We start from the raw sequence: 18,937 nt of genomic DNA, 5'->3' as shown, positions 1-18,937 counted from the left end.
ACAACAACAATTTGGATGTTTTGCAGCTTCAACAAGCAATCACCAATCTCTAAGATATCGCCTTCAGATATGCCTTCTATATTTTCAATGTCACAAATTCGTTATCATCCCTGTTACCATCTTTGTTGTAACTAATTTAATACTTCACTACAAAACGCGGGGGCCTTGGGCCGCGTTTTTTAAGCCGCGGCCATAAAAAACGCGGCCCAAGACCCATCCTAAAGCCCCGTTTTCAAAAACGTGGCTTCAAAGAACCTTAAAGCCCCGTTTTCCATGCGGGGCCATAGACAGGTTCTGAGGCCGCGTTTTTTATCTCCCATCCTAAAGCCCCGTTTAAAAAACGCGGGCCAAATGATACCTTAAAGCCCCGTTTTGAACGTGGGGCCATAGACAGGTTCTGAGGCCACGTTTTTGATTGATAAAAACGCGGCCCAAGTCCCATCCTAAAGCTCCGTTTAAAAAACGCGGCCCAAATGAACCTTAAAGCCCCGTTTTGAACGCAGCTTTAAATTTCGTCTGAAGCCACGTTTTACAGAAGACCGAAACTATTTATCTTCAAATTTTTGTGCCATTGAGCTCTAGCTCAAATGACATTTCTCCAAAATAATGAGATGTTCAAGACAGACCACTGGGAGGTTGTGTAGATAACCAATAAAAAAAAAATTATCATGAACACATTTTTGGTCGGGATAATTGCTGGAACTTACCAGTTCAAGTGAATAAATACTTCCATTTCTGGAACATATAAGCACTTGTAGAATAATAAACAAAATAAGACTATATAATTATGCAAAAGATTTTCTCATCACTATGGTCCAAGTCAATTTTATGCCTGTGTGTGTGTGGGGGGGGGGAGGGGATGAGGTGTATTATGTGGTGAAACTAATACAAAATTATTATTATTACAAGAGTTTCTTTAGAGAATAATATTAAAATATTAAGACACGCTCAAACATTATGCCTTTTTTTTTTTTTTTTACACCAACAGATATTTAACACTTTTTTTTTTACTTATTATCGATAAGTAACACAAGCAGCTAATAAGTTCAAACCCAAGACATAATCCTCCATCTCTGTGTTTGAATTTTTTTGTATGATTGATAAATACATGCAACTTTTCTTCCTTGGATGAAAACAGTTTTTTATTTTTGTAAGGGATAAAAACAGCTTTTAGATAGAGACATCGACTTATTTGTTATTATCAGTTTCTTTAAGTATCAAAATGTCCACATTTACAAAGATCACATATATCATGTTAGTTGAGCACTTGAGCTATATATAGTGACTTCTCTCTAATTGTGAACTTTGAAATTTCATTCCTAATAATGGTTTACTATATGCAGAAGATTTGGTCCAAGAAACCGCACCATCCACTGATGGGTGTGCAGAAGATTCAGTTCGAGAAACCCCAATATCCAATAATTTAAATAAAAAACGTGGAATAACGCTAATGCAGCGGATATGGGCTCTTCCAGCGAACAAGAAACTTGTATGTGGGTTAAATGGGAGCAAGCAACCGGTTGGAGAAAGCGGGCAAACATTCAAAAGGTGGTTAGGCACCTTATGCATCTGCCACAACTATTGCCCACTTATGCCAAGTACTTGGACGCATGTCGACCGTAAATACAAAGAAGAAGCCTGGATAGCGATAGAGGTTGTATCAAATTAAGCTACTTTTAATTGTTGTGTATAGCCGTGTATGTGCTAAATGGCATTTTCACTAGGGTGAATTATTGCACTATGCTAACTCAATTTTTGCATTTCAAAAAAAGTGGATCATTGACCCAGAAATTATCAGACCAGCTAATCAAATGAACTGGGCAATGCACTTACTAGGGGAGTTGAGAAGGAACCGAAGGAGTAAGTTAAAAAAGAAATGCTACCCAAAAGATGCGTTGAAAGAAGATGTCATTAAAAATCAACCATCTTGGGCTGAGGAGCAGGACTACCGCGCACTAGTTGACTATTGGTTTGATCCTAAAACGAAGGTTGCACTATTTTCTTGCTCTATTATTTTTTAGTGGTAATATATGTGATGGGGTATTTGGATATACTGAGTGCAGTGTTTTAATTGATTTCTTTGTTTTAAATTGTTGGCGAGAATGTGTTTGTAGATATTAAGTGATAAGAACAAGAGAAGGCGTGCATTTCAGAAGGATATAGTGAGGACAGGGCCTATAAGTTTTGCCCAAACTGCTGACAATATGGTAAGAAATGCATTATACAACAACTAGCCAAGTTTTAATGCTCTACTATTTTAATTGAACTTCTGACATATTTTAATTGAACTTCTGACATAATGCTCTACTATTTATTTATTTTGTTGTTGAAAGAACATGGTCGATTCGAATTCATGGAAATTAAAATAGATTTTGTCGGCGTGAGTTTAGCATTGAGGAAGGGCTTGCATGGAGATGACAGTAATGGTGGCAATGCCCAACGTTGTCGTAGGGTCCAAACTAAGCAATCCACAACTTCTTGGTTTAGAAATAATCAATATGGAAAATTCACAACAAAATTTCCGTACATATTGTTTGGTTGAATTAAAATTATTATGTGTTGGGGTAAGGAAGAAACTAGTTTATTGATGGAGAGCACAGTGTTGGGGTAAGGAAGACTTGGCTTTTTTGCATGTTTACGACTGTCAATAGACATTTCTGGTGATGTTTCCTGTTTTTGATTAGTGATTTCATTAATATTTATGTTTGCCACTTTGTTAGCAAGAGTTTGGTTTGGTATATAGCAATTGGTTGTTCTTGAAACGTGGCTATAGACAAATTCTAAAAATAGTTAGGGGGTTATAGCCGCGTTTGAAACGTGGCTATAGACAAATTCTAAAAATAGTTAGGGGGTTATAGCTGCGTTTTAAACATGGCTATAGGTAACAGATATAACCACATTTAAGAAACGTGGCTATAGTTGTGGCCTATAGCCGCGTTTTAAATGCGGCGAAAATGTCTTCAAAGTTGTCAACAAGGGTGCTATGGCCGCACTTTTTCAAACGGCAAGAGTGTTGGTACCAAAAATTGCTTGATACAAAGCATTCACATGAAGAGTACATGTACTCTTCATGTGAATGCTTTGTATCAAGCAATTTTTGGTTGATGTACAACTCGTCTTTTTGAACGTAATAAACTACATGTTTACGGAATTTGTTTACATTTATATTGCATGTTATGTTCCAAATTTCATTTGCTATGTTTGGTTGTCGATTGTCGCTTCATATCACCAACATAAATTGTCACTATTGTAATGAGACTGATGAATATGATGTAGGCAAAAGAGAGCGGCCAAGCAGTGGAGCGTGCAGATGTTTTCATAAAAGCATACTGCACGAAAGATGGGACTCCTATTAGTGATGTAGTGCTACATAAGATTGTAAGCCCTATATCATAACCTATTTATTTTCTATTTTGTGTGTGAAATGTTTATAGCAAATAATATGTTATTTGGTTCTTGTATGAAAACAGGATAAAATGAAAGAAATTTTATACAACGGGGGCAAACTAAAAGGAGACCGTCGCGATGGAATTCTTTGGGCACATGATGATGCATTCGCTCAAGTGATGGGCAAAGAAAGTTCTGGACGTGTCCGTGGGGTCGGTTTTGGACCAACCCCAACAGGAAGAAGTGGGTCCAACCTTCCATGTTTGCCTGGGCCGTCGTCCCCTGAAACGGCCCAACGGATGACTGCATTGGAAAATTCGATGAGGGACCAACTTGCTTACGCAGAGCAGAGGCATCAAGACCAAATGGCGTCATTGCATGCACAACACAAGGAGGAAATTGCTGAAGCATTGGCCGAAGCAAAGCAGGAGTCAGATGCACGGCATGAGCAGCAACTGGCCGAAGCAATGCGTGAATTAGAAACACGGCATCAGCAGCAGCTGGCCGAAACAAAGCAAGAAATGGCCGAAACAAAGAGGAAAATGGATGAAATACTAGCCTTCTTACAAAAGACGCCAAGCAGTTTAGGTTTAAGCAATTTGTCAGGTAATACAAACTTTGCCTTTAATTTAATGAAACTTGTGTGTTTATTGTAATACATTGTTATGTGCTGCTAATAGAATGTATATAATATATTCAGGATAGCGCTACATCATAGGGAGGACTCTTCGTGGACATTCGGAATATTGTAATATTGTAACTTTGTGGATATTCAAAATATTGTAAACATGATTGTAATATTGTCTCCAATGGATTTTACACTTTTTCCCTCCATTTAGTTGCTGTATTGAACGACATATTCCATTAAGATTGATCAATTTCTTGTATTCTTTAGGGATATCGATTGTTGACAGGTTTGAGAAAATTCGTGCTTGATATTTTGTTGAAAACTCTTGCTTTAGAAAATTTATGTTGCTTTACAATATTGTAATACAGGAAAACTCATCTGCCCAGAAAAAAGAAAAAAAAAAAAAACTATAGCCACTTTTTAAAAACGCGGCTATAGACAAATTCTTAATAGGAATTCGGGGGTCTTAGGCCGCATTTAAAACGCGGCCCAAGGCTGGAACTTAGGCCACGTTTAAAACGCGGCCTAGGGGTATTTGCTTGGGCCGCGTTTGAAACGTGGCCTAAGGGTGAACTCTTTGGCCGCGTTTCAAACGCAACCCAAGGTTGGACCTTAGGCCACGGTTAAAACGCGGCTTAAAGGAGTGTTAGAGGCCCTCAACATGGAGGGTATGGCCACACTTCTTAAACGCGGCCTAAGGGTCCAGTCTTAGGCCGCGTTTAAAACGTGGCCTAAGGTCCAACCTTGGGTTGCGTTTAAAACGCGGCCCAAGACTGCACCCTATGGCCACGTTTAAAACGTGGCCCAAGACTGCACCCTATGGCCGCGTTTTAAACGTGGCTATAGGGCCCGAGCTGGGGCCGCGTTTAAAAAGTGTGGCCATAGGACCATCAGTCCTATAGTCACAGGTTTTAGGCCACATTCTGAACCGCGGCCTAAAAAAACGCGGCTATAAGCTATAGTCACGTTTTTTTGGCATATAGAGGACCTTTTTTTTGTAGTGCTTCAAAATTCTTAACTCTTGGATATACCCAGAAAATTAATAAAAGCTTAATTGATGAGATTGAAATTCCCACAAATCTAAATTCCACCATTTTAAAAGTTCTAATAGTTTTTCAAATTCTTATTCTGAAAACAACTTAAAAGTTGACAATTATTTAGAATATCTAATAGCACAAATAACATTTATCTAGAACTTCTACTGAAGATGCTAGTTATTCCGATTATTTTTTCCTCCTCTAAGGAGTGATGGCATTGCATGTGGGTAAGTCCACAGGCTTAGGAGGCATTAAATTCAAGATTGGGTTGCTTTCGAAGAAGTTTGAAGGGCGGAGCTCAAACCCACCATTCAAAGTCGGCATCACTAGAAATTCATCTTGAGAAGAGCTATGGTGGAAGCCTATTGTGTGCCATAACACTATGTCCTTGTTGTCAATATCCCTATTCCTGCAAAATGAACCAAATCAACCAGTTTGATTTTCTTCATTGCTACCTGCTTTATTACAGGAAAAAATTGAATGCAACAAAACTTCCATGTTTTTTTTTTTTTTCCTGAAAATTACCAGTTGCTCTTGAACAGGATAACATAGTACACTTTCCTCTTAAATTCACAATAGACAACGCCATGAATTAATTAGTGGAATCTACTATGAATGTGAGAGGAGTAAACACGAGATCACCATACTCTGGGAACTCCTAATAATTACTTCTATATAACTCCACCTCCCAATTAATTCAAGTCAATATGTATGTTTTAAATACCTAATTAGCTTAATAAAGTTTCACCCACACCCAAATTTCAAGTATTTAATTATAGGTTTTTTTGCTAAATAACTATAAATTTATTTTGAATATTAATATAAACTTAGGCATGGCTTTTACATGTCATGCCAACTCTACCCCATTTCCATCCCCACTATCTAAAACTTTCTCTTTTCCTTCTTTTAATTTTCTTTTATATACCTTCCACCAACATAATTTCTTTGAGTCGAAGTGAATTTGTGGTTTTAGCTAACGAATAGAAGGATACAGTACCTAATAAAAAAGAGAGTTAAATATGCTATTATCCTTAAAATTTAGCACAATTTTAGTTTTAGAAGTTTGAAGTGATTATTTTTTGTCACTTAGATGACATGGTCAAATTGATCTAGAAACCATCATGTCATTGCTCAATAAATACTAAAACTAAAAGTGATCTTTTAAAGCTTGTCAGAGACTAAAATCAATCACTTTAAGTTTTTTAGCAACCAAACGATCACTTAAATTTAAAGTAATCTCCTTTTGTTCCTAACAAATTAAAAGTGGCAGAGTCAAGATTTAACTTAAGCGAATACTTTAAACTTAAGTGAATAATTTAAATCCCTCTTATGCTAAAGTTTGAGGATCTACAAGTGGAAGAGTCAAGATTTAACTTTAGAGTAACAAATTTATATCCAATATACATGTGTTTTAATACACTTACAAAAATAATTAGATAAACATATTTTGAACACGCAATAAATATATAATACTTAAAATCAAACTAGACAATAGCATATTACTCTCTTTTTTATGAGACATATTACTCACTTTAATACTAAGTGTTATCTTAACATTCAAAAACTTGTAAGAAGATAGCATGTCTATTATATTTTCTTCACTTATTAAGGCCTTTTAATATATGAATAAGTCGTATGGCACTTATATTTCTCATGTAATAATTTCTAGTAATTACATAAATTTCAAGTACAACTTATTTCTGTTTTTAGTTAACTCATAAAATGATTATATTATAACATTTTAAAATCATATGGTAATCAATTGTACGGGAAAATTTTTATAGTATAACTCAAAGACTTATTGTGGAGTTTATTATTAATTGATACATAACGAATTTGAAAAACATACTTTTTAATTAAAATTTTTTGTTTTTTGTTTTAATTTTATTTTATCATTTTTTTTATAACTTTTAAACATTAAAAAATATATTTATTAACAAAAAAGACAAAAGGAAAGAAGGAAAAAGCAGTATTAGGTATTTTGGTGTGCCCCTAAGACCAATGCTATATATTGACTTTAAAAAAAGGGCAATAATATTCTCCCAAAACTTATTTAACATCTTCCATACACATCCACTTTGCATGTTTTAATGATGAATATCACCCTTTTCTCGTTTCAAAAATTTTTATATCAAGCACACACAATTGTGAAAATTGTGTGTACAAATGTGTAAAAAAAGAGTGTGAGAGAATTTTTACCGTTATAAAAACCATGCAATATTACCTGTTTGTCCAAGTAAATAAGGTATCACCCCCATGACTTCGATCAGCATATAACCCACTAGCCCATCTTTTTGACCTGTTATACGGCGTAACCCATACATTGTAATTCGAAAATGTGCCGCGGATCTGCGAGTAATCATCCTCTAGTAGAAGTGGAATAGCAGCCGGACCAGGAACCAATCGATAGCCAACTTGATTTCCTATTTTGGTAAACTTATTAGGGTTCACTATCAATAATTCAGTTGGTTTGTTAGTCCAAATTCTTGCATCTAGTTTAGTTTTCACTGGCTCTCGAATCATGGTCCAGTAACTCTTTCTGGGTGTGCTACCATCTGTTCTCATTGTTTTCATCTTGTGAATTTTTTTCACCATCAATGTCAAGATCAAGATAACAAGTGATGTAGTGGTCATGGTTTATTGCAATAGTGTTTTTCGTTACCAATGTACCATAGATGTCTTCCTTGACTTGTTTTCTGTGAGTGTATGTTCAAGCTTTTGCTTCCAAAATACCTGATAAACCCACCTAATTAAATAGTGCATACAACATATACTGTTAGTAATAATGATTAACAGCCTCATAAAGACTTTTTAGGTACCATTTGATCAAAAATGATCTTTCCATTTGAAATAGAGCATTTTGAAAGGTATATTTAGAGACACATATATTACTAATAATTTTAATTTTAAAAAAAATTAAATTTAAATGACATAGTACTCTATACATAGTTAGATTTCAAAAATAATATTATAACTATGAAATGGATCATCACAATTTCGAATGAAACCAACCGAAACAATAATGATAATTAAAAAAAAAAAAACAATAAGGATAATATTATAAACAGATGGTTTGGTTATTTAATTTCCATACCCCAAATTTAATACTACCACTTTTCTTGAACTCCCAATCCATGATATAGTCATAGTTGCCAATGGTTGAAACTGTCCTAACAACTAGGCTCACCCCAGGTCTAACCTCTGTTATCTGTGAAGCCAAAAAAAAAAAAAAAAAAAAAAAAAAAATCAAACAACAAAAATCCGATGTATATGCAACTAGTGAAAACAGATAATTCCAACTAACTAAAATGTCATTTATAAATGATGAATGAGCCTGATTGGTTGCATTTGATAAAACTTTTGTTTTTCAAAAACAGAATATATAAAAAATCTGTTACAATTACTTACAAATATTGTTTGGTTGGGTGTTTTCTATTTTTAATTTTTAATTATGGCTAAAAAAAATCCTTGTGCAAATGGAAAAAAGGTAGGAAAAAAAATGGTGTTTTTAGTTGTTTTCAATCAAAAAATGCAAACAATGTGGCAAATTTGTAATTAAAAAAAAAAAAGAGAGGTTCGAATCCTTGTGAGTTGTGAGCAAAGATGAAGTTAGAAAATTTTGCTTGGAAGGCCAAATTTGAGATTGATAAATTGGTCAGTAAATAACTTTCTAATATTAGAGTTACCTATAAGTCTAATATATTATGTATATAAAATCATCAAAATAAATTGGCTTAAAAAAAAATCATCAAAATATATATATATATATATATATATATATTGAATTTTTTAACTACTGAATTTTTTAATAAATATAAACATTTATGATCCTTTTCTACATAAAGAAAATGACTGACAAAATGAACAATTGATTAAAAAGGATAGATTTCTTTTGTTTTAAAAAAAATTCTTCTTTTTTGGACAATCTTAGCCAATTGTATTTTTGAGGGATACTAATTCAGTTAGCCAATATTTGTTCATTTTTCATTGGAAGGTCATTTTGGGAGGCCAAATCAAATATCTGAATACACACTTGTGTGTGCACACACACACACATATATACACACAATTCTAAATATTGAAAAAAACATTTGAACAAAAAACTTGTTATCATAAATTTTTTTTATTTCTTCTTCTTCTTTATTTTATAAATATAGTGGATTCTCTTATATGTATTTTTTTGCTGATATATTTCATAGAAAAAAATATTTGATTATAATCCCTTTTATGTTTCAAACACTTTTCAGGAAATATTCTTAGTAAAAATGTTTTACTTTTCTTACTTCATCATTCAAAACAAAGGCAAGTAAGGGTAAAATGAAACTGAAAGATAAGGAGTAGTACTTTCAATCATATATATATATATATATACACACACATACAATAACCAAAAAGCATTGCTGCTCCCTAAAAAAATGGTTTTTTAATGCAATTATTTTTTGTGATTTTTTTTTTTGTGTAAATAGTTTAATTTAATTTCCTAACAATTTATATATTTATTGTTAAATTTATTGTGTTATATTGCATGTATATGTTCGCGTACCATATGCTCTCACACACATCTACACTTTTATTTTTGTGTAATTGTGGGTAACAAATTTAAACAATTTTAAATAATAATTAAAAAAAAAAAAAACTGAAATCCTAGCTTTGACATTGAAAACCCTATTTCTCTTCTTTGCTTTATTCTTCTTGATTTCTAGCCCCCCTACCTACACCTGTGTGTATATACTTTTGTTTGTTGTATATTTGGTGTCATCATCTATAAAGAATGAATACATGAGAATCAATGCATTTGACTAATTTAGATAGGACAATTAATTAATCCATGCAAACTTTCAATTTTGGTAAGGTTGAATGTTAAAGGAAGAGAATCTCATTGTTTCTTAAAAAATGTGTCACTTGGCATAATCTTAAACCATAATGCATAGCTAGGGTTTATGCTATATATAGGGTAAAGCTAAGGACCGGTATCTCCAATGTACAAAACTTATTACGATGATAACATGTGGTCAAAAATAGATATATGTCACCATTGCAATGGGTCTAACTTTACTAATAAAATAATTGGACAAATACTAAGTACATGTATATATACTAGCATCAAGTGGAATAAAAAAATGGAATAAAAATTTTTCATTCCCACATCACAAAGTATTGAATAATTTTTTCTAGAAAAAATGGTTATTTAGTGGAGACAGAGACAAAGTAGGAAGTAGGAATAACTTCCAAAACAAATATTTAAAACCCTTATAAAGCTATGGCTACAATATTTTCACAACAAAGTTTAGTTAACAAACTTTTAAGAGTTACAGGCTTAAACCCATGGGCTCGTGAAATTGTTGTATACGAGGGAGTACTCTTAAAACCAACATAGATAGCTGCAGTTTCCATCTATGCTCTTTACATGATACTGCATATAGAAACCCTCCCTTGTTTGTGTTCTCATTATAATTAACATCATGGCTTCCAACAAGCAGCATATTTTAACATTGCTTGCTTTGTTCTCTTCATGGTTTTTTGTGGGTTTCTCTCAAACAACTTCCGACGCATTTCGTCTGGCAAGTTCAGGGGGTGCTGAATCATTCCCATGCTTGCAGAACCTAGTTCATTGTCAACCATACTTAAAGGGTTCCTCTAATCCAACGGCGACATGCTGTGAGCAATTGAATGAGACAGTCACCTATGATCTCAAGTGCCTCTGCGACTTGTTATCCAATACCGACGTCTTGAAGAGTTACAACATTTCCTCGGAGGAGGTTAATAAGCTTCCTAAGGAGTGCGGTATTGATACCAAGAAGTCATCATGCAAAGGTTTTTCAGATCTTCTTCTCTTTTTTTCTTTTTCTTTTTTTGGTTCTCCTTAATTAGAATTCGGTTTTATATGGTTATTTTTGGTGGTATTAATCTTTATTTCCTTAGTTAGAGTGACTTGCATTTGAATTATTGATATGCTTTGTGGGTTTTTTTTTATTTTTTTTTATACATCAATAGTTGATGTGGGACTTTTTGAACTTTGGATGTCTTTGTTAGAAATATCAAAATTTATCAATTGAGTTACCAGAGTACTTTTAGCTGTTTTGTGAGTTATGACATGTAAATTGATTTGTTTTTATTTGAATATTTAGTTTTGATATCGTTTAATATGTTTTGGTTGAATTTTTTAATGAGATGAGTTTGGGTTTAATCATGTATATATGATGTGTCATCAAATGCTTGCCTGTTATTATTTGTCTTCATCATCACCATAACTTTTCCGATATTTTAAAGTTCCTGATGTCACAAATTCCAAAAGATTTGTTCTAAATTTTACCATTGAACATGAATTTGAAAAGTAATTGATGAGATCCATTAAACTGTGGATCTGGACTGGTTAGTATCAACTTATGGGTCTCAATTCTGAATTTTTTGTTAGAAATTTTGAATTGGTTTCATAGAGGTTCAATTTTTTATGGCCAAAATTTGCCATAATGACAAATCTTTCATGCATCATTAACAGACAATTTTTTTAAGGATTTACTGTACTCCTAAACTTACTCTGTTCCTAAATTTATTATTTTTACAGTCTCTTATATAGCCATTATGTTTTTCTTTTACTCTCTTTTTTGGCCTAAATTTAGGATCAAAGCTATCAAACTCTAGGCTTGATTGATTGATGTCATTCGTAAAATATGGATGGACTGGAAAAGAAAATAACAGTTTTTATAGTAAATAAAATGGAGAGAAGAAAAGAAAAAATAAAAGATGATGAAAGGATGGAAGAATTGTTATGGTACGGTAGTAATGGAGAGATGAAAAGATAAAAGTGATGGGAAAATATTGGAGGAAGTGTAATTGTAAGGTCAGAGATAGTGTCAAAAATAAGTGGATAGTGTGGCCTTTGATGTGGTACAACAGAAGCGTAGCAACAATGAATGTACATATCTTTTTTTACCCTCAGTCCTAGATCTTGAGTTTCTATTTTTCTTTTTTTATATATTCTACATTTCATTTTGGGAGAAAAATGCAAATTTTTTTTTTGGTTAAAAACTTATTTGTGGAATATTGTTTTAAGTATAGTTGTATATAGTCGGGGAATGAGAGATTTCAACCCTGTAAATATATTAAGTAGGATTTTAAAAACATGTAGTGAGATATCCATTGTCCAAACCTTCTGAGTCTAAATCTTCTTTCTCAACTTTCTTATTCCACTCTATACTCTGTCAGTAAAAATACGTCACATATCAACATATTTAATTAAATGCTAAATTTATGCCTTTCCCGATTCCAATTCCAATAACCAAAAAAAAAAAAAAAAAAAACAACAACCAATGTGTTCTGCCAGCCTTTGCTAACAGCCACTATCAAGAGCTCTGACACCATCAATGCCGCAAGTCACAGCCAACCACCGCCACCAACCCACTAACTCCGACGAAACCTATGCCCTTTCATTTCGTCCGTCTCAAACCCATTAAGAAAAACCCACCTGGCACCACCACACTACCACCCTCCCTTCACCTCTCTCCATTTCATCAACCAAAATTAACCCTTCAGGATATCACCATATTATAATCTGGTTTATTAGTTTTTCACTCTTGTGGATCTTATAGTTGTATCCTTATAATGGTTTCAAATAATTATTAGTAGAAGTTATACATAGATGTCATGCCTACTAATCAAAAGAAATGAATGGAAAATTTTTTATGTTTGAGCAGAGATGGGGCCTTGTGGTTGAGGCTAGGACGTCTGAGTCGCATAGCCACTGATTCAAAGGTCTGTGAATGAGGATTGGGTGGCTTTTTTTTATGGGTTTGAGAGGGATAAAGTAGTAGAGTGATGGATTTCTTCCTAGGCGGTGGGTTGGTGGCAGTGTTCGGCTATTACCAGTGATGTTGATGGTATCGGCGCTCTTTATATATAGGGGTGGCCAGCGAAGGCTGGTGGTGGTGGCAGTGGGAATACCATGATTGTTTATTTATTTATTTTAGGTTATTATAATTAAGAAAGCCTTAAATTTAACATTTAATTAAATAAGTGAATACGTGATATGTTTTTATTTGTGAAAAAGAAAGTGAAATAGAGCGAAGTAAGAAAAGTAAGACATAATATTTGAATTTAAAAGCTTCCATTCCCTTTGTAATTATTAAATTATAAAAAAAAATATTGTAATTAAAAGGCAAAAAGAAAGAACTGTTACCAAATTATTTTTCTCCCAAATCCTTGCCTTAAAATGGACCTCCATTTATCTGGATCTTGTTGTCCGTGTCCTTTAGCTGATCAAACTGTGTGAAAAATCGTGATAGAATTTACAGGTTTCAGTGGGCTTTTCAATGATAGGCTTCTCCAAATGCTGTTTACGGTTATATTGATAGTATTTCCTTTCGCAACTTTCTTCACTATTCAAAATTGCTTACTGCTTTTTCATCAATTGGTGAGTGAACTGGTTAAAAAGGCTAATTCATAGATGAATAGTTTGGGCAATTGGGAAAGGTCCAAAAGGATTAACATGGGATCAATGTAATTAGACTATGATGTTGAAGATGACTTCATCGAAGGCCTAAATTGTACATCAATTCTTTTTAGATTATCTGGTAAGTTTTTTTTGTTAATATTATAAGCATGTTATGGTTGTTTCATCCGACACCTTTTTTTTTTTTTTTTGTTCTTTCTCTTTTATTACAGTTGCACCCCCGCCTGGATCTTCCACCAATGGTAAGTCCCCAGATTTTCTTTGTTACTAGTTGGATGCCAGTGAAGTACATATTTTTTGGACCCATCTCCTTTGCTTTCGAGTACAAATAATTGTGAATTTCTGCGATGATCAACCTAGGTTTTTTGTTTTTTGTTTTTTGTTTTTTTTTTTTTTAATTTTTTAATTTTTTAAATTAAGAATACTAACTATTTTTAACATACATACGGGAAGAGTTTGAAATTTGGGGCCTAAGAACTCACAAATTGAATTGATGCTCTAACATTTTTTTTTTTTTTTTTTTGAAGTAATAGATATAACTTTATTTGATGTAAGAAAACTATAATAAGGTACATGCATGGCCGTGTGTCACCAGACCAAAGAGAAACATTACAAGCAGCTACTGAAAACATGACACGGTGGTTGTATACCAGAGGGACCATATCAGCAAAATGAATAGAAAACTAACACTGTTTTACGCCTAAAAAGACAATACTTTTGAAATAGGCACTACGTACCCCACCATACCCTTGAAAACAAACACCAAACAAGCAACATTTTCCCCAGTCACGTAGTTGCTTGAGTAGCCGAGAGGGTTTGGTATGTAACAAGCAACTCAAGGGCCCCTTCATATATCACTTTGGGTTGTGACTGAACATTTTGAAAGTTGGCTTTGTTCCTTGCGTTCATATCGCCCAAGTTGTAGTGCACCACTATTTCATCTCCTCCCGTGTCAGTTTCTCTTGCATCAACTTGAAGAGCTGGAAAAAATCTCACGCATTGTTGCTGAATTTCTGCACTCTTCCTCCAGCCAACGACTAAACATTGTGGGCAAAGGGGCACTCCCACAGCAAGTGAGCTTCCGTTTCAGGGTGTTGGCGGTAGAACTCGCAGGTACTCTCCACAGCCACTCCTCTCCTATACAAGTTATCTCGCGTCGGTAGAATATTGGACACTGCCCGCCACATAAAATTTCTGATCTTTGGTGGCACATTGAGGTCCCAAATCATCTTCCACAGCTTGCCTTCCTCCCCAGCTTGTGAGTGTTTCGCTTCCACCCCTTATTTCAGTCGAATAGCAACCTGGTAGGCCGACTTAACGGAGAACTCGTGCTTCTTGTTTTCCTTCCTTATCAATGTCTCTCTTTCTGTCTCTACTAAGTGGGATAACCATTATCTCGGCGTATGTTTTTGTGGCAAACATCCCATCCACCTTATTTCTATCCCACTGCCAAGAATGTTTGTCAATCTGCTCCGCAACTCTTAGGCTTGGTCACACATCCCCTTTAAAGACAGGCTTATGGGAGAGCTACTTGTCTGATTCAACCATAATATTGACTCCATTCCCCACTCTCCACTTAGAGCCTTCTTGTATCACCTCTCTTGCAGCCAACAAGCTCCGCCACACGTAGGATGGGTTGTGGCCCAACTCAGCCTCCATGAAAGAACACTCTGGAAAGTATCTCACCTTATATACACGGTAGAACAAAGAGTGTGTATGGTGTAACAATCATCAAGCCTGTTTAGCTAGCATAGCTAAATTAAAAGCTTGTATGTCTCGTAATCCCATTCCTCCCTTCTTCTTTGTTGTACATAGTTTCTTCCAATTTATCCAATGTATCTTCCTCTCATTTTTTGTTTTCCCCCAAAAATATCTAGCTATTGTAGAGTTGATAGAGTCACATAGGGATTTTGGGAGCTTGAAGAAACTCATGGTATATGTGGGGATGGCTTATGTGACAGTTTTAATCAATATTTCCCTACCCGCCTTGGAGATAAATTTTTCCTTCCATCCCATGACCTACTTTGTAATCCGCTCTTGCATTTCTTTAAAAGTAGTTACCTTAGATTTTCCGCATGCCATTGGAAGACCAAGTTATTTTTCACAATCCGTTATAATTCTCGCCCCCAACATTTGCTGAATCGTTTGTTTGACCTCCTCTCTTGTATTTTTGCTAAAGAAAAATGATGTTTTTTGCCTATTTATTGCTTGACTGGATGCTGCTTCATAAAGGCCCAAAATGTCCATTAGGTGCTAACATTCCTCTATTAATGCTTCACAAAATAGTAGTCTATCATCAGCAAACAATAGATAGGATATGCACACTCCATTTGGGCTAGATAAGACCCCATGTAGCTCTCTATTTTCCACAACTCTTCTTATCATTCCATATAGACCTTCAGCACAAAGTAAGAATAGGTATGGTGATAAGAGGTCTCCTTGCTTAATACCCCTTGATGGTTGGATAAAACCTTTTGGCTCCCCTTTATCAAGATTGAGTATGAAGCTGTACTCACCATCTCCATTGCCAATTAGACCCATTTCTCATCAAAGCCCAATTCTGCATCACTTGTCTAAGGAACCCCCATTCCACCCTATCATATGCTTTACTGATATCTAGCTTCATCGCCATTTGTCCCTTTTTTCCACTCCTCTTATTTCGCATCCTGTGTAACACTTCAAAAGCTATAGTGGTATTGTCAATAATCAGCCTATCAGGTACAAAGGCACTTTGGGCATCAGATATTACATTTGGCAAAATCAATTTCAGCCTATTTGCAATAACCTTTGATATAATTCTAGCTACCACATTTTCTAAGCTAATACACCAAAAATCAGTCATATACAGTGGTTCATTATTTTTTGGAATCAATACAATATGTGTATAATTCATTTTATGTAGCATATAACTCAAATGGAGGACAGATAGAATAGCATTTGTGACATCAACTCCAACAGTATGCCAAAAATTTTGGAAGAAAAAAGGGGACATACCATCGGGACCCGGAGACTTTGACGGATGCATCTAAAAGAGAGCTCTTTGGACCTTCTCTTTTATATAGGGTTGGAGGAGGCTTTGGTTCATCTCTGGAGTGACCACCCTATCCACCGAACTCAACACTTTATCCATTTCTGAGGGGCTTGCTGAAGTAAACAACTCCTGAAAATAATTTTCCGCAGCTTATGCTATACCCCCATCAGTTTCCTGCCACACACCATCTCTATCAAATATTCTTGAAATGTTATTTTTCCGACGTCTCTGGCTTGCTCTCTGGTGCAAGAACTTTGTATTTTTATCTCCTGCTTGCAACCAAATGGATCTAGATCTATGTCTCCAGTGGATCTCTTCATGGTACAATATTATATTAATTTCCTCCTTCACCCTCCTAATTTACTCCAAGCACCCTCTTGGATTGTCCCTGGTCAATTCTTCCAATATCCTTTGCTTCTCTTGGATTTTACTTTTTGATTGACCAAAAGTGACTCGACTCCACCTTACTAAAGCACTCCTGCATTGTTTAATTTTTTCAAATAAGCAATACATAGGGCTGCCTGTAGTCACAATATTACTCCAAACCTGTTGGATAACAGCTTCACAATCAAGGTGTGTCACCCACTTCTCCTCAAATCTTCATGGAATTTTTTTAACTTGACGTTGGTGGCTTAGAGGATGTGTGGTAAGGAGGATAGGGACATGATCAGAGTATAAAGCTTGAAGATGAGAGACCCGAGCCTGTAGGAATAATTCTTTCCACTCCATTGTTGCACATGCCCTGTCAAGCCTTAGCTGAACAAAAACATCACCCTCCCTTCCATTATTCCAAGTGAAAATGTTTCCACTATACCCCAAATCAATCAAATCGCAGTGTAGTAGCGTGTTGCGGAAATTATTCATAAGCTGTAGTGGTTTAGGATTTCCCCCTTCCTTTTCCCTTGATAGCAAAATCTCATTATAGTCCCTAATACACAACCATGGGGATGAACTCCTTGATTTCAGGTGCTTGAGCAACGACCAAGTTTCATGCCTTAGTTGTTCTTCCAGCTTACCATAGAAACCCATAATTCGCCATGGTGAATTTTGATTCGACATAATAAGGGCATCTATATGGTTTTGTGTGTAGGTTTGGATGTGCAAGTCCACTTCATTCTTCTAGAGCATTGCTAGGCCTCCTTTTCTTCCTAGGCATGGAACTACCAACAGAATCATAATGCAACTCATCTTGTATCCACCTCATCTCCTTAATGGTTTGTTTTTTCTCCATTAGAAACAAAATAGTGGGAGCTTTTTCCCTCACCAAGTGAGAGAGCACATTCACTGCACGTTGGTTCCCCAGCCCCCGGCAGTTCCAACTTAGGACAATCATTGCTCTCGAGCGCAGGGCTGAAAAGCAACTGCCGCCATTGGTGTTTGCATGGTCTTACAATCCACCTCGACCACCTTTCCAATCCCCTTTCCTATGTCCATTGCTACATCTTCACTAAACAATTCAAATGGTAGTCCCCACACTTGCACCCACAACAAGCAGTGTGTAAACTTGATTGTGCTCGCGTTCATTCCCTTTTCCCTTTGCCGAAGTAGTAGATAATAGTTGTCAAAGCTCCATGTCCCATTGTTAAGTACCCACACCAGTTGGCTTTTCATAGTGAATTGGAATTGGAATAACCCTTCTCCCACATCGATGATTTTGAGGCTAGAGCCAAACTTCCACGTTGTGTGTAACAAGTTCTTCGCCACTCTCTGATTAATTGGTTTGTTTGTTAGGAATTTTCCAAACAAACTAAGTGAACATTCTTCTAGTAATCTTTCCCTTTGCCTTGGACACACTTGGATAATTTCACCCTCCTCTGCTGTGAGGTTTATTCTCTGCATTCTTTCGATAAAATCTGAATCCATGTTTGTGACTCTATGGTATTGTGATAGACAAAATGGAAGTAATAGAATAGAATCCACTACTATTGTGATGGAGGTAGTGGAGGAAAAGCTCCAACCTAGAGGAGAGTGAATATGTTCAAATCCAATTTTGATTCTAATTAAGATGTTTATTGAATAATGCCAAGTTTACGATGCTCTCACTTTAACCTAAGAGTTTTTCCTCTTTTTGTTTTTGTATTTAATTACTTTAATATATCAACCTTTAATGTCTGATATATGGTTACAATGAGTAGAAATGTTTTTTTTTTAAATTTTTTTTTTAAATTTTTTAATACAAGATAGAATTTCTACTTTAACCTAATTTAAGTTTATATGTGTGTAAAGCTACTTCTTGGAGACTTGAACCTCAGCCCTTATCCCTCACACCCCATAAGCAGTTATACTTGTGGGGTGACCACCGCACCACGGGTGCGCAGTGGTAATTAGTAGAAATCTTTTAATCTTTTGAATTGCTTTTATTCTTAGTTATAGTTACATGTTTTATATATATATATATATATATA

General features: G+C 35.1%; 2 protein-coding genes and 1 pseudogene across 2 annotated transcripts; 2 read left to right on the top strand and 1 right to left on the bottom strand.

The window, feature by feature from the left end:
- The first annotated feature begins 3,478 nt into the window (after positions 1-3,478).
- LOC115962948 lies at positions 3,479-4,196 on the top strand. The gene is made up of 2 exons (XM_031081834.1): positions 3,479-3,993; positions 4,088-4,196. The coding sequence occupies exons 1-2, from the start codon at positions 3,567-3,569 to the stop codon at positions 4,090-4,092; spliced, it is 432 nt and encodes a 143-aa protein (XP_030937694.1). The 5' UTR covers positions 3,479-3,566; the 3' UTR covers positions 4,093-4,196.
- A 1,057-nt stretch (positions 4,197-5,253) lies between these two features.
- On the bottom strand, positions 5,254-10,446 carry LOC115964633 (annotated as a pseudogene).
- A 68-nt stretch (positions 10,447-10,514) lies between these two features.
- LOC115964632 lies at positions 10,515-11,704 on the top strand. The gene is made up of 2 exons (XM_031083902.1): positions 10,515-10,866; positions 11,673-11,704. The coding sequence occupies exons 1-2, from the start codon at positions 10,515-10,517 to the stop codon at positions 11,702-11,704; spliced, it is 384 nt and encodes a 127-aa protein (XP_030939762.1).
- Positions 11,705-18,937: the final 7,233 nt, after the last annotated feature.

Source organism: Quercus lobata, chromosome 10, assembly GCF_001633185.2.
Source record: "Quercus lobata isolate SW786 chromosome 10, ValleyOak3.0 Primary Assembly, whole genome shotgun sequence".
Lineage (NCBI taxonomy): Eukaryota > Viridiplantae > Streptophyta > Magnoliopsida > Fagales > Fagaceae > Quercus > Quercus lobata.
The sequence above is the reverse complement of the archived record's forward strand: the minus strand, read 5'-3'. Positions and strand labels throughout refer to the sequence as shown.